General features: G+C 43.4%; 5 protein-coding genes across 11 annotated transcripts; 3 read left to right on the forward strand and 2 right to left on the reverse strand.

Moving 5' to 3' along the window:
* Positions 1–20: 20 nt before the first annotated feature.
* hint1 (histidine triad nucleotide binding protein 1) lies at positions 21–1,302 on the reverse strand. The gene is made up of 3 exons (XM_088304414.1): positions 1,133–1,302; positions 365–469; positions 21–268 (listed from the first exon to the last, which is right to left on the reverse strand). Exons 1-3 carry the CDS (start codon positions 1,298–1,300, stop codon positions 104–106), a joined length of 438 nt encoding a protein of 145 aa, XP_088160540.1. The 5' UTR covers positions 1,301–1,302; the 3' UTR covers positions 21–103.
* Positions 1,208–2,582, forward strand: lyrm7 (LYR motif containing 7). 2 transcript variants are annotated; one of them, XM_088304415.1, is made up of 5 exons: positions 1,208–1,407; positions 1,527–1,599; positions 1,993–2,063; positions 2,151–2,232; positions 2,300–2,582. In XM_088304415.1, the coding sequence occupies exons 1-5, from the start codon at positions 1,390–1,392 to the stop codon at positions 2,383–2,385; spliced, it is 330 nt and encodes a 109-aa protein (XP_088160541.1). In that variant the 5' UTR covers positions 1,208–1,389; the 3' UTR covers positions 2,386–2,582. The 2 variants fall into 2 exon arrangements, with proteins under 2 accessions (XP_088160541.1, XP_088160542.1); XM_088304416.1 differs by having other exon boundaries at positions 1,227–1,407; positions 2,337–2,582.
* A 155-nt stretch (positions 2,583–2,737) lies between these two features.
* dync2li1 (dynein, cytoplasmic 2, light intermediate chain 1) lies at positions 2,738–8,410 on the forward strand. 2 transcript variants are annotated; one of them, XM_088304412.1, is made up of 13 exons: positions 2,738–3,375; positions 3,469–3,598; positions 3,773–3,807; positions 3,876–3,945; positions 4,095–4,183; positions 4,267–4,465; positions 5,476–5,544; positions 5,628–5,705; positions 5,795–5,874; positions 6,553–6,623; positions 6,763–6,860; positions 6,928–7,020; positions 7,535–8,409. In XM_088304412.1, exons 1-13 carry the CDS (start codon positions 3,362–3,364, stop codon positions 7,595–7,597), a joined length of 1,089 nt encoding a protein of 362 aa, XP_088160538.1. In that variant the 5' UTR covers positions 2,738–3,361; the 3' UTR covers positions 7,598–8,409. The 2 variants fall into 2 exon arrangements, with proteins under 2 accessions (XP_088160538.1, XP_088160539.1); XM_088304413.1 differs by lacking the exon at positions 5,476–5,544 and having other exon boundaries at positions 7,535–8,410.
* abcg5 (ATP binding cassette subfamily G member 5) lies at positions 8,341–21,177 on the reverse strand. Of its 5 annotated transcripts, none has more exons than XM_088304409.1 (15): positions 20,955–21,177; positions 20,340–20,875; positions 17,835–20,085; positions 16,474–16,595; positions 15,983–16,119; positions 14,872–14,970; positions 13,764–13,896; positions 13,205–13,344; positions 12,877–13,006; positions 12,591–12,804; positions 12,251–12,456; positions 10,630–10,808; positions 9,441–9,688; positions 9,057–9,169; positions 8,341–8,978 (listed from the first exon to the last, which is right to left on the reverse strand). In XM_088304409.1, the coding sequence occupies exons 3-15, from the start codon at positions 17,990–17,992 to the stop codon at positions 8,794–8,796; spliced, it is 2,064 nt and encodes a 687-aa protein (XP_088160535.1). In that variant the 5' UTR covers positions 17,993–20,085; positions 20,340–20,875; positions 20,955–21,177; the 3' UTR covers positions 8,341–8,793. The 5 variants fall into 5 exon arrangements, 4 of the variants coding, with proteins under 4 accessions (XP_088160535.1, XP_088160536.1, XP_088160534.1 ...); XM_088304410.1 differs by having other exon boundaries at positions 9,441–9,552; positions 9,615–9,688; positions 10,670–10,808; positions 17,835–20,875; XM_088304411.1 differs by having other exon boundaries at positions 8,795–8,978; positions 9,441–9,552; positions 9,615–9,688; positions 17,835–20,875.
* abcg8 (ATP binding cassette subfamily G member 8) lies at positions 18,068–26,309 on the forward strand. The gene is made up of 14 exons (XM_088305300.1): positions 18,068–18,129; positions 18,177–18,369; positions 19,727–19,831; positions 19,923–20,070; positions 21,519–21,757; positions 22,428–22,560; positions 22,629–22,898; positions 22,973–23,123; positions 23,907–24,008; positions 24,077–24,276; positions 24,573–24,649; positions 25,321–25,588; positions 25,681–25,808; positions 26,042–26,309. The coding sequence occupies exons 1-14, from the start codon at positions 18,068–18,070 to the stop codon at positions 26,177–26,179; spliced, it is 2,214 nt and encodes a 737-aa protein (XP_088161426.1). The 3' UTR covers positions 26,180–26,309.
* Positions 26,310–26,856: the final 547 nt, after the last annotated feature.

Consider the following 26,856-nt stretch of genomic DNA (forward strand, 5'->3'; position numbering starts at 1 on the left):
TAAATAAAGAAATTATTCAGTACAAGTGGATCATATTTTATTACCACTCCACATTTACATTGACTTCATCGACAGGAAACAAGACGTAGTAGCGGGGAGGGGATCAGCCAGGGGGCCACTTCATGCCGCGACCCCCCAGGACGTGAACGTGGATGTGGTAAACCGACTGGCCGCCGTCTGGCCCATCGTTGATGACGATCCTGTAGCCTTTGGCCAGGCCTGCTTGCTCAGCGCATTTCTTGGCCACGATCAGCAAGTGACCCAGCAGCTGCCAGGGGAAGAAGGGGGAGGGAGTCCACGTGGTCAAACAACAACACATGCATTCCATCACGTCATACATGCTCCGCATCTAACCCATCCTTACAGCAGCATCGACGTCCTCTGCTTTGGACAGCTGGACGATTGGCTTCTTGGGGACCACCAGGATGTGAGTGGGCGCTTGGGGGGAGATATCAGGGAAGGCCACACACTGAAAAAGAGGAAATATACACTAAGAATTATTAAGGTGCATTTACAAATCACTGTCTATCCTCCAAAAAAGAAACAAAAAAATCCATCCATTACCCGAACTGCGTATCTAAAAGAATGCCTAAATGAATAGACCAAGGAAATACACTTAAAGTTACATTTAAAAAAAAAAAAAACATTACAACTGGTGAAATTTGATTTTAAAATACACAAATAATAAAAATAAAAAATTATGCAAGCAAGATGGACAAATTTAATGAAAAAAAAACAGACCAAAAAGGACAAAAAAATCAGCTAAAATAACTGAAAATAAACATTTTTAGAAAAATAGTTAAAGAATGAAATATGTACTCGGATGACTTTGATCTTCAAATTAAATTACATACGCGTACTTGTAAATATATTACGCATAATATGCATACACAATTGGGATTTTTGTGTCCCGCTTTGAAATCCATAATTAAGGCAAAAATCTGACCCAATACTGGGACGGTTTTTTTCCATAACAGGTACTCCCTTCATAATGATTTGGGATGTGGAAGTGTTGGAGACTTTTTTCGTGTGCAAAAGCTGCATGAAGTTAGCATTAGCACTCACTCAGCATGAGCCTCACCGCAGTAAAAGGGCCGCGTGTGCGCGTTGGAGCTCACCAATGAAAGCCTACCTGGTCGTCCTCGTATATGAGTTTTGCAGGGATTTCCTTGCGTATGATTTTCCCAAATATAGTGTCTCCGCCAGGTTGGGCCACCTGCGCTTTCGCTGTTTCGTCAGCCATGTTGGCACAGTCGCACGCTAACGTATCGGCGACAGCGTAGGTGGAGCCCTCTGTCATCTGATTGGCTGCTGTGCAACGTCACTACAACGTCTACTTTGATTGGTCTACGACCCTTAGAAGGCGGAAGTCAACTCGAAACTGTCCGGATGGGTACTCGCGTGAAGGTGAGTAACAAACAGTAAACACAGTTGAATACGAATTAACTATTTTCGATTTTACTCAACGCGAGAATGAAGTTGTAATGTGTAATCAAACCCCACACCCATGCTTGATGTTTGTGCAGGTCTTACGCGTGTTCAAATCGCTGCACAGAACGAGGATGGCTGTGTTCAGAGATGACGAGAGAGCACTGGCAGGTCTTGCTGCTCCGAATCTGTTACGCAATACCTGCTCACTGGTTCACATTTCACCTAACGAGTTCCCAAGATCTCCGCCAATGATTATCATTAAATCCATCATTAAATCATTATCTCACCCGAGTTCCGACTTTTCCGCACCGCCCCATCATCCGTGGTGGTTGAGTAAATTAACTAGACTGTTTTGACGCAGTAAGGCGTAGGAGGTACAGCTATCTGTTTCCAAATGTAGGGAAAACAAGTAAAAAGTCGTGCGAAAAAAATACTCAAGTAAAGATACCTGAAAAAAATAATTGCGTAGAAATAGTTTGTTACCGTCACTGATTGACATCATGTTTTGAATAATGAAATGCTTTGCAGTATCCAATACCTAACTTTTATTCTTTTGGACAGCTGCAAAATCAAAAATCAATGAGGAGTTCCGTAAAAATAAATTAGAATCTTCAGAGGAAAACATTGAGAAGGTGAAGTGCTCACTGTTTAAAGCCAAATGTGTAATTGCCACTTGGCTGGAGGAGTTTTGAAACCACTGAAATCTTCTGTTGTTGCAGATGATCAAAATGGGCTCGGATGTGGAAACAGTCCTACGAGAGGGCGTTCTTCAAATGGAGCATGTCGGCAGCAAGACACTCTGTGAGTCCATGTTTTCACATAAAATTGTCCCGTCAAACATTAACAGTTTTTTTTGTCATTTCTGAAGGTGTTGCTGATTATTTTAATTTCAATATTCCTCACAGTGCTTCGTCCCAGAGAGGATCTTATGTTAGAAAACGTTCCCTATTGTGACCAGCCCCGAAAAAGGTCATGACAGAGCATCCGATGACACAACACCCAAGTCGAGAAATTCCTTATCATCCGTCTGTCAAATTTTGTTTGGATCAAGATCTGACAAACAAGGTCATGGCTACAACATGGAAAAATTTGCTGTTAATTTCATTTGTACTGTCCAATTAAGTTATATTAAATTGTGTTTGTTTTGCCAATTGATTTTTCTCTGCCTTATCATTCAACTTGGGGAACAGTTGGCACATTCAAGCCTTGTACTAAAACACTAGTTGAAGAAAATGGGCATTTTTTTTACTATGGACAAATTGGAAAAAAAAAATAACAGAGGGCATAACCAGAAATTTTAAAGAACAATATTAAATATCAGCCCGAAAAAAACATGAAAAATAAATGAAAAGAAATTGAAAGATACTAATATACGACATTAGATAAAAATATTCCAAATTTGGAAAATAATGCAAATATCCCAGAAATCCACAGACTTTAAAAATGTGAAATTATGAGAAATCTGATGTTATATAGATACATTTTAGGTACATTTTACAATAGAGAAATAAAACACCGCCCCCCCAAATATTTTTTTTACTTTGTTACCAAGCTATGATGTTTCTTGTGGGTTTAAAACCAATGACATAATTTAAAAAATGATTTTTTTTTATTCAGTATTTTGGGGTTTTAAATCAAGTATTAGTGTGGATAGTAGTATTTGTTTTTCTCGTTCTCTGTGAGTCTCTAAAACGACTTGAAGCTTCATCAGAAACCGTGTTAATTGCTTTAAAAGGCAAATGTGCTTTACAAATATGTAAGAATCCACAATTGTACTTTTTCCTTCATAAAATATCCAATATTGTGTTTTTTATTCCCAGTCGGAAAATATAACGGAAGTGCGTCATCAGTGTGCGTCGGTTGTCGTGGCAACGCTTCAATGCGCCGTCAGGACGCTTTTTAGCAACAACATGTTAGCTTTCGACCAGTGATGGCAAAAAACTGGTGAGGAAATGCAGTTTCTTCATTTTAGGACATTTTGTGGTTCTTCGATACAACATAAATCTTCACGATGTTTGTTTCTGTCACGTTTACCAGCACGGACAAGTTGTGGGACTTGGCCGCTGCCGAGGTCCAAAGTCGGGAGAGTGGCACTGGAGAGAACGCCAGAGCTGGGGGAGAAGCCGTCGGGGAGAGGACCGTATTTCTCATGGGAAGCAAGGCTGGGGTATGCCCTTTTCCCCTTTTTTTCTTTGCTTACTTGACATTTAAAACATATTTAAATGGCCTCTCCCAAGCGGACCTCTCTGAGCTCCTCCACCCCTACGCACCTGCCGTATTGTGATTATAAAAACATTTTATGTTGAGCTAAATGCGTTACGTTTGTCTTTCGTTACGACAGGGTAAAACATCTCTTCTGCTCCGATGCCTTGACAGGTAATCAAATACAGTAATCGTGAACACATTTAATCAGTGATGCTAATAAAGTGTTTTGTACACACCAGGGACGAACCAGCTAAGCCCACTCTGGCTCTGGAGTACACATTTGGCAGGAGAGCCACAGGGCACAACACAGTGAGTAGTTAAAAACAAAAATCACTAAGTACGCTAACATGCCCCCTAGTGACTGTCAAATCTGAGCTAGCTATCACATGGAAACCTGACATTCCTATCTGCGATTCTGCTGTAACTGTGTCCAATCCACAATCACATAATATGGCCAGCCGAAAGACATCGCCCACCTGTGGGAGCTGGGAGGCGGCACTTCCTTGTCAGATCTGGTACAGATCCCCATCACTGCTGCCAGCATTAGGTCATTCTCATGTACAATGGAGAGCTCAAAATGGACCTGGATGATGGAGTGTGTTCATTCGTCCATTCGTCTATGCCATGCAGGTCCCTGTCTGTCATCCTGGTGCTGGATCTGTCTGCTCCGTCCGCTCTCTGGGCCACCATGGAGACGTTGCTGCAGGCGGCGCAGGCCCACGTGGAGCAGGCCGCTTCTCAGACACGACAAGTGGACCGGAGCCGAGCGGCAGCCAAACAATCGCCGTCTGCGCCTTTTCCCCCACGCATCCTGCCCAAAGGCTTCCCTGTAAGGGCACACGTCTTACAACATTTTGTCTCGCTGCTGACAAAAATATAATCATGGAAAATAGGTTTCGGAGAGATGCCCTTTTAAATTTGAAATCATTTTAAATACTTGGCCTTTTTTTTTTTTTTTTTTACAGTTTTATACTGTAGTCAAGCAGTGTAGTTACATAGATTGTAGACACAAAACGCGAACTTTATCTCATTAAAATGTGATACTCCACTTTTTTCTCTGGCAGTGTGGCAATATGCAGTTTGATGTACAGTATGTAAGAACATAAGTACAATTTAAATGTCGATTGAAACAACATAGACACCAGCGGTTTTGAGTTTGGACATACCTTTTCGTGCTATTGGTTGAGAAACTATGTGGTGTCTGGGTGTGTGTGTGTGTGTGTGATGTGTGTATACTAGTGATGGACCGATATGCTTTTTTTCAGGGCCGACACAGATTATTAGTGATCATGGAGGCCGATAACCGATATTTGACGCCGATATTCATTTGTTGAAAAAGGCGTGAAATGGTGTCAAAATTTGGAAAAATAAATACTCCTAAACTTGACTTAGTTTAAATGCCTTAAAAACTTGAGTGATTTACATGTTAAAGCTTTTTTAGATCTTAGAAAATAGACAATTTAGTTTTCAAATTCTAACAATAAGAGCTCCCAGGCTCAGCTGCATGTCTTAAAACAAAACAAAATCTCTTTAAAATCTCCCAGGGCAAATAGTTTTCTATTTGTTGTGAGTTTTAGTATAGTGACCTTTATTAAAATTTCGGCAAAGTTTGTTGCCTTGCCTCCCTCTGCTCATGGGACCTCTTCTGTAGTGCATGTGACTCGAGGTGAAAAAGCAAACAGGCAGCTTACTGCTGATTGGCTGCAAATAATCGGCAAAATGCCAAATATCGGCGCTGATAATCGGCCCGGCCGATAATCGTTCTATCTCTAATGTATACAGTAGTTAGACACATCTCTCACACACGTTGATGACTGATGATTGAACATGATTGAACAGGACCGGGAGCTGATTAGCCCCTTTCCAGTTCCTCTGCTCATCATCGGTAGCAAGTATGACCTTTTTCAGGTAAAGCACGCACTAAAAATATTTGTCACCATAAGATGTTATTTGGGACAAAAAAAAAAAAAAAAAAACTTGTCCCTTTACAGGAATTGGCGTCGGACCAGAGGAAAGTGATTTGCAAGACGTTGCGTTTTGTTGCGCACTACCACGCCGCCTCGCTTATTGTAAGATGATGTGTCCCACTCACGACATCATAATCCATCCTGTGTCATGGTTCCTTTATTCTTCCTCTGTGGTTTTTATTGGTTGTCAGTTCAGCAGCATCAAGTCGGAGAGCCTCATGTCCAAGACCAAAAGCTTCTTCTCCCATCTGGCCTTCAACGTGGACACGGGGTAAGCGCAGCACGCAGAACCATCTTGTGCTAACAGCACCACACCACTCGACTGGGAAGTTAGTTTGGCGCAAAATGAAGAGTTACAAGCCAAGTTACAACTACAACAAAACAGCAAAAATACAATTTGAATGTGCTTCATTTTGCTCGTACGTTAGTCAGTTTTCTAATTCAAAATTGGAACTGTACCACTGAAGGACCGTTTGTGAATGTAGTTTATCGAGTCAAATTATTTTGTTTCTACTGCTAAAGTTCTCTGGATACATTAACGATATTGTTGTAGTTATTCATTTTGAGGTGTTAAAGTATCTACGTTTAAAACCTGAACGTGTTCAAAAAATAAAAGGAATATAATAAATAAATGTCATACAGTGTATTTCGATTAAGAGTGATATTTTGAACTAGATAGTATTCATTGTTATTATTGTTATAATATAATCTATTGTGTTGTCAATAAATATGTGAAGTAAAACTTTTTAGTTCACTAAAAAAATGAAGTGCAAAACGTGAATTTAACTTCTAAAAGCTTTGTAATTCATAAAGAAACGTTTGAAAGATAAAACAAAAACATCAGCAGAGAAAAATAAGGGTCGAGACAGTTTTGTCATATTTGTAATAATAAACGACGACAACCAAGAAAAAGTGATATAAAAATCTGAGTTGATTGTGCTGTTTGTAGGAAAACGGTGTCATGTGATTCTAGCAAGCCTCTCATCATTCCAGCAGGCTCCGACTCTTTCAGCCAAATCGGTGAGCACGGTGCCCCCTAGTGACCGATATTAGCCATGCACTTAAACATCAGTATACCACATGAAATACTATACAGTACTGTGAGCTATACATACTTTTTCGAGTTACATTTTTATATCTTTATGTGTAAACATGATAGGCTCTCCTCCCACGACGGACAAAGACATCACTTCTCTGCATGCCAAGAACCCCAAAGACCTTTGGAAGAAAGTCTACGAGCGAATCTTCCCTCCGGAGGTCGGCTTTCACTCGACGTCATATCGTAGAACAATTTTTTCATCCCCTTTTATTTTGATGTGTTCAGAATACCAGCAAGAATAAAGTAATAAAGGATCCAGCCAAGGACTTGCAGTACAGCGAGCCACAGATTGACGGCATGCGGGCGCAGAAAGACCAGGTAACGACACACATGCGATAATTTGCTTTACAATATATATATATATATATATATTTATGACACAATTATCCCGGAGTCACATGACGCTTACCTATGACTTCCTCTCACCTGCTCTTGCTGCTTTGTCATTGTATGAAGTCAGTGACCTATAGCAGCACTGGCAAAATTAAACCCGGATTCAGTTGTACAATTGTAGTAAAAGTAACATGAAAAAATTCATAAAAAAACAAAATAATCCATTCATCTCTTTTGTTTACTGTGAAATGAGAATTCATTCTAGCTACGCCTAAATAATCAACTTTTGCAGCAAACAGCTGCACAATAAAATAGCAAGTAGTGTATATAAAATGTAAGTCAAAAGTAATATTAATTACAACTATTAAGACAATAATCAATATAACATCATTGTTTGTGGGTACAAATGCTGCGACTCACCGGCGATCTGTTCAAGGTCTACCCTAGTTTTCTGAGTGAGTCCACCTTTAAAGGTTAAAATCGTATTTTCTGTCTGCAGGAGTTGGAAGAGTACAAGAAGAACGCTGCAAAGTCCTGGAAAGGCCTGCAACTGGACACGTAGCAACACCAACTGAAAGACTGACTGGATTACAGCATTTCTCATCTTTTTCGCAAGAGAAAATGCACTTATTTTTACTCAGAGGAATTACTGATAAATTGAAGGATTAAGCAAAAAAATGGATTAGTACAAAAAAAATTAAAATCATTATGTTCTGTTGTTGACCATAGTGTACAAAGAAAAAGGTGTCACATATCCTGGACGGTCTGTAGGCCTACCCCAGGGGTGGGCAAACTTTTTGATTGGCGGGGCCACAATGGGTTCTAAAATTTGACAGAGGGGCCGGACCAGGAACAGATGGATGGAGTGTTCCTCACCTCATCGGAGAAAAAAAATGCATTTAATTTGAAATGAAAGTGAACAAAAGCATTACAACAATATATGTCTTTGTATCACAGTATTAAGAAAATAAAACATGAACAAAGTTTATTCATTTAATTTTTTTCAAGTTTGCGGGCCGGATTAAAATTTTAATGGGCCGCATGTGGCCCCCGGGCCGTAGTTTGCCCACACCTGGCCTACCCTAATGATACATTTGATATCATAGAATTCCTAAATGCATTAATTCTCACTCTTATCTGATATTGGGTTAAAACTATTTAGTTTGTGTATAGATATTAATCGTCAGTCATGCACAGGCGCTTTTTTAATTTTTATTTTGAGCGGGGTTTGGTGTGCAGAGGGTGAACTGCAAGGACTGAAGCGGTTTAAAAGGAAGAAGAGACAGAAAACTTGAAAATGCCGCAGAGAATCAATGTATTTAATTACAGGCGCAATAAACGAGTGGCAATGTCAAAATTTGATGTCGTCTTTTATTAGAGCTCAAACAAGTTAAAATAAGATCGACAGAGTGGCCACCCCCACAGCTTCACAACTGTTTGCTGCCATCTAGTGGTTAATAGTGAAATTACACCACCCTGGGAGGCAGAATGAAGTAGTTAAACTACCAAAAAAAAAAAAAAAGTAAAATAAAAAAATAAATCAGCAGGACGACAACTGTGATATCCGCAATTACTGTAATAAGTCGTGTGTGTGTGTGTGTGTGTGTTTTGCAGAGCTGGGCACTTGAGCTTTTTTGCTGGTGAGTTGCGGCCTTATTCATAAAATTGTCGGCCCCCGACCCCGTTGCACCCCCTATTTATAGTGTCTGTCAAAAATAATCAGACATGTTGGCCTCAGCAGGTGTGGCCAAACCGACGTCAGTGCAGCACCAGTCTGTCTCGGATCTTGAAGGTGACAATGCCGAGCAGCAGGAGGGCGGGCAGGAAGGAGTAGAGCAGCACGAAGTCCATCGTGTAGCGCGACACCGCGCCGGGGTAGCCTTGGTCAATGATTTGGTCACCCTGCGTGATCAGGCATTGTCCCGGCAGAGGACTGGAGTGGTCTGCAAAAAACGACGCAGTGCCACTTGACCACACGAGCAATACTGGCTTCGGGGGTCAAATGTCAAACGAGAGCTTACTGCATGTGAAGTGAAGCCCTTGGAACTCGGTGACGATGAGCAGCTCGCAGCTGTACTTCTGGAACGTCAGGTAGCTTAGCCACTGGAACACCGTCGGCATCTGCAACGTGCTCCTGGTCACGCCAACAAATGTAAAAATGTTTCTTGTAAAAGGTGCCACGCCCTCGCAAACGACAGTTGTAAAACATTCAAGGCTCGAACGTTAGCGAATGCGTCACAACAATCTGAAGGCGCCGTGCAAAGAATAGCACGACACCAGAGACTGAACCATGAGAAATCGCTATGCATAGATCAGAAAAATTCTCCACACCAGAAAAACCTCTCACCCAAACTTAAATACCCAATAACACACACACACACACACATATGCACAAATCTATCCACCGTAGGAATCCGGATCCCACGAGGATCCCGGCGATGTTGAGCAGGGCCACTCCTGTGTTGACCATATTGGGGTCCTGGACCACGCCCAACAGGACCACCGTCAGCAGCTCGCCTGGAAGACACGCAACAAAGTTGAGACTTGCTCGACACAGGCTCGAGCCGAGTCGAGTGCACCTGTGATGTGAGGGACCATCACGGCCGCTGTGAAGCAGGCGAAGCGCCACGTCTCGGCGTGCATCCCCACCGTCCTGAAAGGAAAAAGAGTCGGTCGCACGGCAGGACGAAAGCGCACACACACACACACTTGGAAACGACCAAAAAAACAACAAAACAAAACAGTTTATGAAAGTCACTCTTCTTCCAATAACCACTTGATCATTCCTTCCTTCCATTCTTCGTTCCTCACGTTCACCCTCTCTTGCTTTCTTTTAGTCCACCCTTTCTTCCCCGTTCATTCCTTCCATCTTTAGTTGGTTTTAATCGAAGGTTGGGGTTTCAAATGTTTGTTTTTAAATTAGGGTTAAGATTGAGTTAGGGTTTTGAAGTAGGGCTCAAAACTTGGGTTATGGTTTCAAATTAGGGTTAGGATTTCAAAATTGGGTTTGAAAAGAGGATTAGGGTTTGAAATTGTTTTTTTTTTTAAAAATGGGTTAAGGCTTCAAGGTAGGGTTTTAACATAGGGTTCATATTTGAAGGTAGGGTTTTAAACTAAGGTTAATATTTCAAATTAGGGCTGGGGTTTCAAGTTAGGGTTTTAAACTACAGTTATGGTTTCAAAGTAGGGTTTAAACTAAGGTTATGGATTTCATGATAAGTTTTAAATTCAGTGTCAGGGTTTTGAAGTACGGTTTAAAACTAGGGTTAGGATGGGAAAGTAGGGTTTGAATTAAGGGTTAGGGTTTGGAATTACGGTTTTAAACTTGGGTTAGGGTTTGAAAATAATGATTTGAACAACAACTAGGATTTCAAAGTAGGGTGTCAAAAAAGGTTTCGGGTTATTCTTTTTCTACCTTCATTATCTCCATTTGCCTGCCTTTATTTTTGACCTTCCGTCCTTCTTTCCTTCCTTTCCCCCTCCTCCCCTAAGAGAAGTCCATTTCGCAAGTGTAAATCTGGTTTTGGTCCACCATGCGTGTGTGCACTGTGGAAGAACACATATGAGGACGGAAGTGACAGCAAAAAGTCTCGCAAGCGTGTTTCGGGTGCGGTGAGCGAGCGGCGTCGAGTACCAGTAGAGGAAGGAGGCGAAGAGCAGCACGCTGAGGACGCTGAAGGGCACGATGTGGAAGACGTAGGCCAGGAACATCTGCCACTTGCTGTACAAGCCGTCTTGACTCTCCTGGTCGCCGATGGCTCGCAGGGCGGGAACTGCAAGCAGCCGACACATCATCACATTCTTCTGATTATCCTTTTTCTTTTCGTTCCACACAAGGTGGAGTGCTGAGCGCACGGGCGCTTGTTATCTCCCCGATCCAAAGTTAGAGTCATGACGTCCTCCTGAGAATGTTTTGGTGCTCATGAAGCGCCTTTTATTGTCTCTTATCAGCCCGATCAGATTGTTAAAAAAAAAAAAAATGCTGAGTACATATTCCGAAGTGATGCAACGATTAAATATTAGTATGGCCTCAAATTTGGACTAAATATACAGTGTTAAAAATCTATCAAGTATGTATACATTAATACATTACAATACAACTTTATTTACATGTTAAAAATATAGATTAAAAAAATATATGTATTCTGTATTTCTATTTGATTTTTTTGTGCAGTTAAGTGAACCTACGTTGCTTACATGTAACTTTTTTTCATTTCGTTATCACTTTACATGACTACTTTTTTTTTTAAACATTTGAGCCATTTTATAGGCTAATAATCATTTGCTTGGAAGCCCAGTATTATATCGTCCCCCCAAAAAAAAAAAAAAAAAATACAACAAACACACACACATAGTATAGTGCTTAACTTTTGTTTTTTGGGGGGAAAACGCAACAACATACAATAAATAATTGTATTTTGCTATTGTTTTTTTTTTTTCCAAATCGGTCTGGCTAGCTTTCTTTCCCAGTGTTGTGCTGTGAGCATTTGAGGTTACTTCAGTTCACCCGGCCTGCCATAAAAAGCACACCGTGGCACAGTGAACACACACGCAGATCACGGCGTTAGAAATAGCAAGCGTCGGTTTGTAGTTGAAAAGCAAGCAAGGGTGGTCGCGGACCTCAGAAAAAACGTTTGACTTCCTATGTCGGCCACCTCCATATACGCGGGCAGTGATGATACAGAAGGGCCTGATAAATTCGGCCTTGCAGCAAGTGACTGTCACGGGGGAAAATAAAAACCAATAAGATTTAACTGATAATGCTGCCTTAAAAAGAAAACTCATAAATCATAGCAACGACTATTTTTTTTTTCTGCATGAATAATATGCATCTGTCTCTGAATTAGGCCAGCAGGTTTGTAGCGACCAATGCTATTTTTATATTGAATGCGCAGAAGTTTATTTGAATATATTTTCAATCGTCTTGTAAGGGTGTTTTTTTGGGGGGGGGGTTAGAAAATGAATGAATGCAAATTTTGGACTCCAGCAAGTGCAATGCTCCTTTAGATATAGTACTTTTTTTTTTTTTTAATATAAATACAATACAGCGGAGTGATTCAGTTTCAAATCGTGTGTCACTTTCAGTCATCTTTTTTGGAGCAATTCTCACCCGCCTATTGTTTTGTGCTACTTGTCTATCCAGGGGCTGTAACAATTGATCGGGAATATGGCCGCAGTGGATGCAGTTGTGGGTTTGGATGCTGACGTTACTCACAGAGGGCGACGGCGTTGAGCATTCCGGTGTAGGGCGAGGCGCCAATACACTGGTAGATGATGCCGATACGGTCCTGCACGGCGCCTTTTGCCACGTCGTCGTCCAAACGCATGACGAAGAAGGCCACAAAGAGGCCGTAAATCAGGTTCTGAGAGAGACGCATCAGGACCCCCATTCGGTCTCTGGACAGGTTACGCATGGTTCGCCTAAGGAAAATTGACATTTTTTCCCCAATATTTTATTATTTAAATTTTTGGTTATAGTTGTTCATATATATATATATATATATAGATATATATATACACATATGTGTTAACTATATATATAGTTTTTGTGTGACCTGAGGAGCACAGCCAGCTTGGCGGCGCCTGCAGGCGACTCTTTGCTCTTGAAGGGGACGGCGGCCTTGTGGCAAGAGCGCAAGCTCTGCTGCGTCCTGGCCAGCATGCGCCTGAAGATGGCCGACTTCTGGTAGGAGCAGGTGACGTCGTGCATGCGGCTGAAGGTGGCCGCCTCGCGCTCGCTGCTGTGCGTGTCCACCGACGTCAAGTCCACTGTTTTAGGAAAGCACGGTGCGTGATGGAGCGTTTACTTTTCCCTCACATGTAAGCGCGTGGGACATGTACCGTAGATGTCAAAGGGGTTGCAGTATTCCGGACACTCGTACCCACAGTGGCTGAAGAAGTCCACCATCTCGTTGGGTCGGCCGCAGAAAACTAACTCTCCGCGGCTCATCAGTGCAATTCTGCTGAACACCTGTAAATAAAAGACATAATCTAGAAAATGCAAAGGCATGAATCCAAGCAGGGATCTACTGGGACCAAAATTTGGTTCTTTCCAAACCTTTCCATGCAGGGGCTACGTGGCGATGGAACTTGCAACCTGAGACACTGTGGCCCAAGTGTATGGCCATTTTGCAAACATTTCCCATTATTTGAAGTGGCGTGTTTTTACCGTGAAGAGTTCGGAGCGTGGCTGGTGGATGGTGACGATGACAATGCGGTTCCGGCAGGCCAGCTGGGCCAGCAGAACCACGATCTGATTGGCTGTCATACTGTCCAGGCCCGTGGTGGGCTCGTCCAATAGGATCACCCCTGCAGATCATGACATCATGCCTGCTTGAAACTTGAAAAGTTGACCCAGCGCAGATAAGCACCCACTTATGACGTCATTGGTCTAATGAGGACAATTAAAAGATTGTCTCTCAAAGTGCAATTAAAAAGAGATTAATTCATTTTCTGCTTGATTGCAGAGGAAGCCAACAGGAACTCCTCACAATCTGTTTGTATGGGTGCGTGCGTGTGCATGTGCGTGTGGTCATTCTAATCCATTCTTAGCCTTTGTCCTCAGTGGAGTTGTGCAGACCTGATAAAACGAGCTCAAAGCGCTCTCCATTGTTCTCATTGTGCACTGATAACAGCAAACGTTACATTTTCCATCATTTTTCTTCTTGGTGTTCTCTGAGTTTTTTTTTTTTTTTTTTTGTGCTGCCATCCCCTCGGTGCAGACTTACTGGGGTCCTGAAGGAGCTGGCTGGCAATGGACACCCTCCTCCTCTCGCCTCCGGAGATTCCCGGGAAAACGCGGCCGCCAATCACACTGCGGGCCACGTGACTCAGACTCAGCTCGGCCATCACTGCTGACACCTTGAAACACGTTACATGCATCACACACCAACAATGGACCATATTCATTCTTGACACTTTTGATTCTATGATCTTATATGCTATGACACGTGTATTACTATGATATTACTGCATAATTACTATTGTATTAAATGTATGACCTTTTACTTTAGTGATACTACATGGCGCAGGGTAATCTGTTTTTGCACTTATTAATGGACATAATTACTCGCAAGATACTGAACCCCCAATTGCTTGTGATGCTGCGTCATAAGGTGCTGAATGCAAAGTCAATGCGAAGTGCTCTGAGTGCCTTGATACAGAAGGTGCAAAAGCTCTATACAAGTCAAAGACCATTGTCCATGATTCCATTATCTAACACTGCTCCTCACGAGGGTCGTGGGCATACTAGAGCCTATCCCAGCTGTCCACGGGCAGTAGGCGGGGCACACCCGGAACTGGTCGTCAGCCAATCGCAATCGTGGGGCACACATAGACGAACAATCATGCGTGCTCACACTCATATATAGGGGGCAATTTAGAGTGTTCGATTACCCTACAATGCATGTTTTTGGGAATGTGGGAGGAAACCGGAGTACCTGGAGAAAACCCATGTAGGCACGGCGGGGACATGCAAACTCCACACTGGAGATTAGAACCCTCGAGCGCCACACTGTAAATATTACTATTGTTTTAATACACAAAATATTGCTGATCAATCGTAATTTTATACTTAATGTGTTTTATGTATGTACATGCCGTTTTTCTTTTTGAAATGAAGGAATTATTGTTCGTTATTTGATGAGCTCCCTGTGATTAGGTGGCAACCAGTCCAGGGTGTATCCCGTCTACTGCATGAAGACAGCTGGGATAGGCTCCAGCACGCCTGCGACCCTTGGAAGGAGAAGCGGCTCTGATAATGGACAGATATTTGATGAGCATTTCTTCTTTTCAATAAAAAATAAATATGGAAAATGTGCATGCATTTGGTCCTACCTTGTTTTGGATGGTCTTGGCCGAGTGCTTTCTGAGCGCCAGTTGGGCTGTGTAGGTCAAAGTCTCCTCCACGGTCAGATAACTTAGCAGGTTGTCGCTCTGGTAGAAGAAACAAAGCAAGTAGAATATTTTGCCTACATTTGTACATTTTTGGGCTCTACGTCGATGCTCTCTGTGTTGGTGATATGGTGAAGACTCTGTTGATACAACACCACAATCCATATAACAACAACAGTGCGTACTTACTTGCATTGGGCACGTTTGTGGAGAAGAAGAAAGAAGAAGGAGACGAATAAGACCATAATAAGCCCATAAGAAGGATTTGAAAAGTAAATGAGCCAGCTAATGATGTGATGTTTAAATAAACCCTCCCGCAGCGGCGTGCATGCACGGACAATTTATTTATTTTTTTGATGCAGGTGGAATGGGGTCAGGGGCCGAAAAATTTTTATGATTAAGGCTGGAGAGTCGAGGCCGGAACGATACCGAGATAGCAACTTCACGGCAGGGGATTGACCGGCAAAAGAAATTGTGTCAAGTGCCCAAATATCAGATTATTCAATATAATCTTCAATAGACTATCCAAATAGTAACATTTCTTATAGCTGCAGTCCAGTGAAAACTGTGTTGCTTTACTGCGGTTAAGACTACATTGATGCGTGTGTAGAAACTTGACAATCCACACTGAAGACAATTAGACACACACAGGGACCGCTTGAACCTCCAGTCTGCCTCAATTAACACGCGGTCCAATTGCTTTCCTGGGTAGAGTCTCTCATGTGAATGACTTTAATATCAGGTGCTCATATCAGCTCCTCATCTGCAGCTTAGCAGCCACAGTTAATGACAAGGCTTAGCGTGGACGGAGACGTGTGTGTGCGTGTGTTATCAGCCAGTGGGTAGATAACTAGAAAGGGGCTATTGGAAGCCACTGTTTTTAATTCCAGTTTTGGATACACTTGAGCACCTCTCACTGATGGATTAGAAGCATGAGGAGGCCATGGAGGAGCAAAAAAAAAAAAAGTTCACTGAAGTACTGACAAAAACCTTTGGCGAGACTTTCTTCCTGGAGTTTGCAACACAAATAGCGACTGTGTGTCTGTCATGTCACCTGCAGCACGTATGAGAAGCAGTCCTGGTATTCGTTCCTTGCCAATTTCCTGCCGTTGACGAAGACTTCGCCCGACAGCCTTCCAGAGTTGCCGATTCTTCCCGAGATGGCGTCCAACAACGTTGTCTTTCCGGAACCTGTATAATAAGAATAGATATCTGTTTAGGATTGCATTTATTGACCCCCTGTGCCAAAATGACACCATCCGAAGTGGGGGAATTATTGAAGTGCCCCACAAGATCCAGAATATGGCACTTGTGTGAAAAGTCTTTTGCATTCATCAAAAATAAAACTGTCTGATGATATGGTATTGTAATCATAAAATAAGTATTGTAGAATTTTGTAGCAGTTTGGGCTTTGGTTTCCCTTGTCCTTTCGGTCTTATGTGAGGGCAGCAGAGCAGGATGCCAATTTTTTTTTTCATTTGGTTTTGAGGCACCACAAATTCTGCCTGGCAACAAGTTGCACCAGGATCCAAGGTGGAAACCGACCTGAGTTGCCCAGGATGCCCATAATCTGCCCGCTGTCCACATGGAAGGAGACGTCGCTGAGGATCTGCCGAGTCCGTCGCTTCCTGTATGAGGGCAAGTCCCACCAGGGGCCAATGCGCTCGCTGAAAGGAAACAAGAGACCTCAAATCCTTCAAAGATGAACAACAAAATGGTTAGAATTTAAGAGTTGGAGAAGTGTAGTTAAAATGAGAGCAGCCCTGATATGGATTTCTTTTTTTTAGGTCAATGCCAACTCTGATTTGGCAGAACAATATTCCGATGTCCTAATCTAAGTCCATAGTGACTAAAACAACTTTTTTTCTGCATCAAAGATGTGAATTACAGGCAGAATCTTGGACTGTTTTACAAGACTTTGTTTAATTTTACAGCAGAGAAGAATTTTCAAAAACCTGCAAAAAAAGAAATTTGGCTTCCGATTTAGGCCACACATGTAGGCAGTACGTAAACAGCTTATTGGAACGTATTTTGGTGCTCAGCACAAGCCGAGCGCAAAGCACTGTCTAACTCTGCGCATGGGTGCCGTTTTCTTTCTTTTGGTATTTGGGCAAACATGCGCACTTACAAACGGGCATTTACGCCATTGTGCGCGTGAACACTGACGACTTGATTGAGTTTCTCTCATTCCCTGCACCTGCACGAAAATCAAGATGCGCCTAGTTTTTACGCCCGAGCACATGTGCGCTGTCAAGAAAAATAGCGCCTATTGAGTCAAGTTTCTGTTAAACAAGATTTTTGCACGACGCCCCTTGATGTAAACTCACAATTCTTGTACTCCATTCCTTTCTTTGCCATGGAGGGATGGCTTCAGAATAAAAATCAGAGATGCCTTTCTCACATCAAAACATAATCTTTGACATGTGACAGAGTTGCATTTGTGATAAATACCATATACAGTCTGGAGAAAGAGTTCAATTGAAACTGGGAGACAATTTTAACATCCACAATGCACACAAAGAATACACAAATATAAAACTCATCATCAAAAATCTATGCTTTCAGATATTATGCTTGTGTGGGCATATGAGAAGAATATACATAGAATAATGTTCTGTCTTTTACTTATGAACTGCTTCATATTGGCCATTAATTGGTAAACTCCAGACAATTTGTAACATTTGCAAAAGAATCATCAGATATACCCGGCCAGTTGCTTTTTTGTTGGGCCCTAGTGAGACCCAAAGTTAGAGTCGGACAAGCAAAATAAAGGTTACAGCAAGGTTAGGACTAGAGACCTCAACTCTGTGTCAGACAACCACAATTTGGGCGACATGGGGTTAACACCGGGGTTGAGACAAGTGGAACCGGGCTTCGTACTGGACTCCGGTTTCAAGTGTGCTCACCTGACTGTGTAGGTAATTTTGCTGACACTGAGGCAGCATTGAGCCTCAGCCGACTCGTCTCCGCCGTCCTTCTCGGCCTCCGACACAAACTTGAAGGACTCTTTGGCCTCGCTGTCCTGGCCGAGACGCTCCAGCTGCACCGAGTACCGTTCGCTCATCTTCAACCTGCTTCCACATAAGACCCCAGCTCCTTGCACACTGACAGGACAGAGTCATAAACAAGCTACTGGGGCATGTGGGCCTTATCTCAGGGAACTTTGATCCAGACTCGTATAAATTATGCGGGGAGTGTCCTGTAAGGCGGAACGGATCAGCTGAAGGTGACGGGACATAATTTTGTAGGAGACTTTTCCTGGACGGGACACAGGGACGTAAGGAGACGGTGAAATCCTTCAGAGTGGAAAAAAGGTCATCAAGAAGCAGGGGGGCGGAGGAGAGGGGTGCGTTGACCATCGGACTGGACAAACATCAACTCACGTATTGCGTCATCATGGACACAAATAGTAGCTTCACTCACGCCAACGGCTCCTCGCAGGTCAGTCATGGACGCTAATTGGGGGAGTTTTAAAACGGGTTCACTACTGCATGGATTTGATTGATGAATGATCGTTCGCGTTAGATAACTAGAGTAGGGTTGGAAGCAGAGTAGAACAAACATCATCAGACTCTCAGTACAGAAAACTATATCTTATTCTCTCAAATACATGCAGAACAAATCAAAAGTTTAAAAAAAGGAACCCAAAAATATTTTATAATATTAATTTTGTCCTGAAATATTAAAAAAAAAAAAAAACATCTAGCTGTAATATTTTTTTTCTAAATTTTTCCTATTACAAACAAATAATGGTTCTAATAAAGTGTGTGCTGCGTTTGAGCGTGTTTCATGCTATTATGAGCGGTGTGCTCCATTCGAGTGTTCGGCCACATCATTAGGTACCACTTCTGGGAACATTTCTCCAGCATGAATCGTTTGCAAATGAATGGCTTTACTTTAACAATGCTCCATTTTAATCTGATGTTTTTTGCTGTGTCTAGCAAGGCATATGTAACTCAGCGTGGACGTCTTCCAAAAGTAATCATGTCAAAAATCTAGAAACAATAATAAGATAGCACACAACTGAGCCACATACATCATCTGCCAGGATGGCCGAGTGGTCTAAGGCGCCGCGTTCCGGACCCAGTCTCCCCAGGAGGCCTGGGTTCGAATCTCGTGGCTGCCAGGATGGCCGAGTGGTCTAAGGCGCCGCGTTCCGGACCCAGTCTCCCCAGGAGGCCTGGGTTCGAATCTCGTGGCTGCCAGGATGGCCGAGTGGTCTAAGGCGCCGCGTTCCGGACCCAGTCTCCCCAGGAGGCCTGGGTTAGAATCTCGTGGCTGCCAGGATGGCCGAGTGGTCTAAGGCGCCGCGTTCAGGACCCAGTCTCCCCAGGAGGCCTGGGTTCGAATCTCGAATTTCCCCATTGTGGGACTAATAAAGGCATTATTATTATTATTATCTGAAGCACTTCAAAATCAACAGTAAGAAAATCTAAACAATAAAAAGTATACTGAACACTGACCAGAGATATTTTGCTCCGACCATCCAATTAGAAGGCAGAAAAATCCTGACGTCATTTAGGACGAGATGACAAATTAGACTGGTTTGCAAATGAAGTTGATGTTACATCACCCAGCACAACTGATTGTGAAGGCCCTGGGCAGATTACACAAACATCGCAACACACTGAGGCTGAAATCTGATTGGACAAAAATATCTAACTTCCACATCCACGTCATGGCAGCAGAACCGCCAAGAAAACCGCTACAATATGAAGCCAACACACTGTTGGGATACATGAATACAATTTGATTCAACAAATATTCTAATTGAGGCGGTAAATGTCTTGCATTGCAGCTGCACACGGACACTCAGTTGTTCTCATCCGAGGAGGACAGCAGCCTCTACTTTACGTACAGCGGTGACTGCAACCAGCTCGAAGTCAATAACCTGAACTATGAGGTGACAAATTCAACATGTCCATCACACAAATGTATGCTTGCCTCCTCCACCTGCGCCTCCAAGCAAGGGCGTGTGTGTGCATAAACGCTAGGTGGACACAGTGGCGCAGATTCCCTGGTACGAGAGGCTGTCAGAGTTCAAGCTGCCATGGGAGGTAAAAGGCGACAAACAGACCGCCATCAACAAGCTAAGCCTGCGTGTCCGCAGCGGGCAGATGCTGGCCGTCATTGGAAGCTCCGGTAAAACTGCAAAATCTACATTAAACAAACCTTCATTGGTAAAATGGGACAACATTAAACACATTAACAGAAGACTCGAAATCATTCCAAACATTAAAAAGTGAAGAAATTATAGAATAAAAATGTATCTATGAAAGACTAAGTCCCCAAAGTTGCGAGAAAAACGACCCATGATTCCCTTGTTTATGGTTGTTTGTATCAACATAGCTCAAACGGCACTATCAAACGGGCTGTTTTAGCAGATCGGTTTTATACGTCACTAAGCTCACCTTTTTTGGTTTTAGAGAAAGCTGGGCACTTGACCCTTTTTTGCCAGTCAATCCCCCGCCCTCCGGTCACAATCAGGGTTGTCTTCTGGCCTCGACCCTCCGGCCTTATTCATCAAACTTGTCGGGCCCTGACCCCTGTTCCTCCCCCGAAAAAAACCCCCGCCACCGTGGGAGAGATGCTAACCGCAGAGGTTTATTTAAAGATCATTGCTTATTGAAGTAGAGACGTGAGACAGCAGCGTGCGTTCAAGCATGCCTGTATTACCTTACGTAACCCACGCCTCCCAACTGCTACCGGGGCATACCATTACAAGAGGGGGTAGGGGGGGGGGGCAATATTACATTCATTATAACAATAATTCACTGGCTCATTTACTATTCAGATCCGCTTATCTTATTATGAGCTTATTATGGTGGGAAGTGTTTCGTCAAACGGTTTGACTTCCCTGCGTTTCTCTGTCTGTTTGTTTGTGTCCTCCTCATCCTCCTCCTTCTTATTCATCTCCTTATTCCTCGATTTATTCTTCTTCTTTCTTCTTCTCCACGAAAGTATGCAAGTAAGTACACACAATTAGTTAAAAAAAAATCAGTTCCAACTGTAATTTTTTTCCTTACCTTTTTCGGAGTAGTAAGATCAAAGTGTTCCCAAACCGGGGAACACGTTCTCTTCCTTAATGGCTCCCTAACTGTGATGAGTGATAACAGTAATCGACAAGCGAATTAAAAACTTCTCACAAAACTTACCTACAAACTCAGAAAACTTGGAAAAACAAGAAACTTCCATGGCGTTTCTTTGCTGCTTAAATCAGAAACTGAACTTTGTGAGCAATTTCCTTAACCGGTCACGTGGTACGGTCGGTTTTTAGACTTCGACTGTCACCAAATACGTCACTGGATAATTTTCTTGGTGCGCTTCAAATACTCGCTCCCAGTTAACTCGGTACACTGACACATCACTACCATTGAGTGATTCTTATACCAGTATCAGAATTTAAAAATCTATTTTAAAGCTGACTGGCAGCCACTGTAAAGCCTTAAGGACTGGAGTAATATGCTGTGCTCTGTTTGGACTAGTCAGAACCCAAGCTGCAGCTGTTTGATGCTCTTTTGAGGTCAAATCTGGACACTAGGACTACCATAACCATTACTCATGATAAATGTGTGGTTGCACTGTTGCAGGCTGTGGCAAAACGTCGCTGCTGGACATCATCACGTGTCGTGACGAGGGAGGCGGCGTAACATCCGGCCAGATTCTGATCAATGGTCACCCCAACACAGCTCAGCTAGTAAAGAAGAGCATCGCGCATGTGCGCCAGGATGACCGCCTCCTTCCTCACCTCACCGTGCGCGAGACCCTCGCCTTCGTGGCCAAACTCAGGCTGCCTACACATTTCACGCAGGCCCAACGGGACCAGAGGGTAAGGCCCAGTCGACCAGTGTCTGTGCTTGTGTGAAGCACATTGAGTTGGCTTGTTTATGAAATGTGTTACATAAATAAAGCTGCCTTGCCTTGCTTAAAAAGTATTGTGAATTCTGATCTGATAGCTCTATCAAGTTTCCAAAAGGTTGTTCCGCTGTAGGTAGTCTTGACACATTTTGACTATGGTCTACACAAGACAGAAACTACAAGTGGGTGTAGTTTCAGAAACCGATTCCCAAGTGGTTCGTCTGGTACACTTGACAACATTCATTCTTATTTATAACTGCACACATTGGTTCTTTTATCTTCAGACAATGAAGAAGGCAAAATACTGCCGCAAGAACCAACGAGTGTAACTTTTGACAATGGCTCATCCAAGTCCGACTTGTTCTAGTAGAGGCTTGTGTTCCTAAAACGGGCTCCAGAGTAGTTAGTCTGGTGGTCTAGACCACTTCTGACAATCGTCCATCCCAGCGGTAGTGGGTAAGGTTCCAAAAGCCCTTCCTGAGCGACTTGTCTGACACCATTGACTTTTGGCAATGGTAAATTCAAACCAAGGTCTGACCAGGTCAGGTAGTTGTGAAATGATCTGAAAAGTTCCAGTGTAAGTCCACCTGACAACAGGTCCATTCAGGTCTAATCAGGTTTTGGCCATGTTCCCCACTTAGGTGGATGACGTCATCGCTGAGCTGCGACTGCGACAGTGTGCCCACACCAGGGTGGGAAATGACTACATAAGGGGGGTTTCGGGAGGTGAGCGGAGGCGGGTTAGCATCGCAGTCCAACTCCTATGGAACCCAGGTAAGAGAACCGTCTGGACCTGCTTGAGCTATTAGAGTCATCCCCAAGCTAACCATTTAAGCTTCCAGGTATTTTGATTCTGGACGAGCCCACATCAGGTTTGGACAGCTTCACGGCCCATAACCTGGTCATCACGCTGTCCCGCTTGGCCAGGGGGAACCGTCTGGTTCTGCTGTCGGTCCATCAGCCTCGCTCAGACATCTTTCAGCTCTTTGACCTGGTGGTTTTACTGTCGTCAGGCTCGGCCGTGTACTGTGGTGCCGCCCGGGACATGGTACCGTACTTCACTGCGCTCGGTCACCCATGCCCGCGGTACTGCAACCCGTCTGACTTCTATGGTAGGACCTTGAGGGATCCCAGCCGTGTAACCACGTAGTACATCTCTGACAAGTTCCTTGTGTTTGTGCGCTAGTGGACCTGATCAGTATAGACCGTCGTAGTCCAGAGCAAGAGGCCCAGTGTCTGGAGCGGGCCCGGGTGTTGGCAGAGCAGTTTTCGGAAAAGGTCCAGGACACGGAAGACCACATGTGGAAGAGCGGCACAGTCCAGACGCACTCTGAGAGGTTGCTTCGTACTTAGCATGTTAGCATTTTATCAACCTTCATTTAAAAATCATACCTAACTACAGGAGAAGATAAAATATCCTTATCTCACAGCCTTAACATATTGTATCCTGGTTATCTTGTAATATTGCCTGCTGATAGAAGAAGAGAAAAGATCCTAAAATATCTGCCTGAGTGCATTCCACACTGAAGTTGCTATTTAGCTAGTTTGTGAACATAGCATGTGATTTAACGCTCAGATATGACCAACTTTCACTAGGAATAGAACATGACTAGAGTAAAATCCAGATCGATCCGCCTTGGCACTCTCTAAACAGGTTGTTATCTTGCTATTTGCCTACTGTTCTGTTAGCATTTCATTAACTCTTTAAAAATAGTACCATGACTGAAAAATCTCAAATTTGCCTTTCGTGTCCCGGTCTTTGTTTTTCAGCATGCTAACAGTTACCATTTGCTCAAATCTCATTTGAAATTGTACTCAACTGCAGGGCAAAATCCACAAAGATCTGCTTTTATGATTGTGTTGCTCTCTTGCGCTATGTTAGCATACCAAATGCTAACATGTTGAATTATAGAATTTGATCAACAAACATTACAAATCATGCCCGATTGTAGGATGAGACATGAAATTCCTAAAAATCTGGAACACCACCCTACTCTGTACTGGTATCTTGCTCTTAGGTTGCTATCGTGAAGTATGTTAGCATTCCAGTTGCAAACACGGCAGATGTGAACATTTCATAAACAACAAATAAAAGATGGGTTTCGCTTCCCCTTTTGCAGCAGCTCCCCACAGCCCGACAATGCAGAAGACAACCAAGTCGTCATTTCCAAGGAGAGAGACCAACTACCGGGCCGGCTCCAGCAGTTTGCCATCCTCATCAGGTCAGACTATGAAAAACGCTCCAAGCAAAACAAGGCCTTGTGGCACCGACAATCTCCTCCGCCGCCAGGCGCCACATGTACAACGACTACCGAGACCTGGTCACCCTGCTGGTCCACGGCCTGGAGGCCCTGCTCATGTCCCTGCTGGTAGGCTTCCTGTACTACGGCGCCGGGGAGCAGCCTCTGTCCATTCAAGACACTGTGGCCCTGCTCTACATGATCGGAGCGCTCACCCCCTTCGCTGTGGTGCTGGACGTCATAGCAAAATGTGAGAGTCCTTTCGTATCAAATGCCCAATCAAATTTACAGTTCAAGGTCATTCGTTCCTCTGGAGAGTCATATAAGTTATCAAAGATGATGGACTTTACTTGACATTTGGTCACAAGATGGTAAAGTTGATCAAGTGTACAGATAATGACTTGAGAAGCCAGCATGTCTTGACCAAAGTCCACTATCAACTCTCTGGGCACTTTATTAGGAATGCCAGCAAAGCCATTATAAGGAGAATGTTGGCGCTACGTGAAGTCTAACATGTTTCAAGTTCTGAGCAAATGTTTTTTGTAGGTCACGCAGAGAGAGCCATGCTTTACCACGAGCTAGAAGATGGCATGTACTCGGTAACCTCCTACTTCTTTGCCAAGGTACAGCACACAAAAAGACCACGAGGGGGCAGCCTTGCTCCACGTAGGACTTAAAGCGTGTCTGCACTCTGCCTTTACGATCCCGCGACAGTAAAACATTCGATCAGATTAGTTGAGCTGGGAAGCATAATATTTCATGTGTTCAGAAAACAAAAAATACATCAAATTTTACAAACAAGAAGCGTGCAGTTGCTTTGATTCAACTTGTGCAAACCCGGTCCACTTGACAAAGGGAAAGAAAACTTTTATCAACTTCATTGGTATTTTTTCAATTGATTAAAAATGACCTGGGCAGTTATACCATTAGGCCAACGAAATAGCAAGACAGCAACTTGTGTACAGAAAGGCAGATCGATGAAGGATATCCCTAATGCCACATGGTCGTAAAATGCTAACTGCTATTTGTAATGACTTGATCAAATGCTAGCATGTTGGTACGCCACCATGTGACAACCGACCTGACCTGAGTACAGAAAATGCTGAGGCAAATCGATAGTGGACACCCTCAAACTTTTTTCTTGTATTTTTCCAAATATTCTGGGATAGAATGATAACATATAACAAGATAGTAACTTGGGTAGAGAAAGTGAATGGATTTTGCATTCTGCTCTGCAGTTAGCGACTAAAGTGTTTCCAATTGAAAGGGATGAAATGCCCAAATGTGTCGGTAGGTGCTGGGGGAGTTACCCGAGCACTGTGTGTTCACCCTGGTGTACGCTCTGCCCATCTACTGGCTGGCGGGTCTGAACGAGGCCCCAGACCGCTTCCTGCTCAACTTCCTGCTGGTGTGGCTGATGGTGTACTGCAGCCGTGCCATGGCGCTCTTCGTGGCCGCCGCGCTGCCCACCCTACAGACCTCAGCCTTCATGGGCAACGCGCTCTTCACTGTCTTCTATCTGACCGGGGGCTTCGTCATCAGCATGGAGAACATGTGGCTGGGTGAGCCGACACGCCGAGCCGGGATGGTGCGAGTGGGTTGGATGGATGACGTTTGAAAATAAAACTACTTTTTTTCCCCCCATGTATCGTAGTGGCATCGTGGCTCTCTCACGCCTCCTTCATGCGTTGGGGCTTCCAGGGGCTTCTGCTGGTGCAGTTCAGAGGAAATATATACCCCGTCACTATTGGCAATTTCACCCTGGATGTGGATGGAATATATGTAAGTGCAATATATTTGCAAAAAAACAAAGAAATAAAACATGTGTGTGTGTATTTATATATATATATATATATATACATATAGATATGTGCGTACTAAAGATAGGTACGTTGCAAAAGGGTGAATGAACTTTAACTTAACCTCCCTAAAATGACGTCATCAAAGTCTATGCTTGTCTAAGCCATAACCCGTGAGCGCTTAAAGTGTCGGTGTGTGTGTGTGTGTGCATTCAGGTGGTGGAGGTGATGAACATGAACCAGTATCCTCTGTACTCGTGCTACCTGGTGCTACTGGCAGTGTGCTTTTCATTCATGGTGCTCTACTACATCTGCCTCAAATTCATCAAGCAGAAGTCCAGTCAGGACTGGTGAATGTGAACCTGTCCTGTCTTGTAAGGGTTTCTTCCCCACCAGGGAACTCCCAGATCGCTCAGAGAATTTCTTCCATGACGTGCTTTGTTCACCCTGTACTGTTCCAACCTGGAGTGCACGCAGGTGCATCTCTTCCCTCTCAGGGATCCCCACTCCTTGTTTCTTTCTCTGTCGTTTGAATTCCAACCCCCGTAGCTCTTCATATGATTATCCTTTTCATTGAAAAGATCTTCGCATCCCCATCCCCATCATCATCATCATCAGTATCAGCATCATCACCACCACAGCTGGTAAGGTTAAACACAAAATAAAGTTTGACGCCACACAACCCACCTGTGGAAAAAAATGACAAGTTATGCTCTTGATAAAGGAAACAAACTACGGTAGGAATTGTATCAGCGATTACCTTTTTTTTGCTTAAGTGGAAACGCATGTTGGGAGTTCCACAGTCTGCCGCTGGATGGCAGCAGAGCCCCGCAGTAATTCGAAGTAACGGGAGGCACGTTGGTTTCATTTTTTTGTATGGATGAAAGGTTATTAAGCGTAATAATAGATGTACTGTATGTGTGTGTGTGTTTGTGTGTCAGTATAAAAATCACTGAAAGGCCTTGAAGATAATCCATAAAAAAAATACAGATTTTGGACTTGAACAGTATATTGAATGTTGTATACGTTTT

This window comes from Idiotropiscis lumnitzeri, chromosome 9 (genome assembly GCF_059441095.1).
Source record: "Idiotropiscis lumnitzeri isolate Australia: NSW breed Sydney's pygmy pipehorse chromosome 9, RoL_Ilum_1.0, whole genome shotgun sequence".
Classification (NCBI taxonomy): Eukaryota; Metazoa; Chordata; class Actinopteri; order Syngnathiformes; family Syngnathidae; genus Idiotropiscis; species Idiotropiscis lumnitzeri.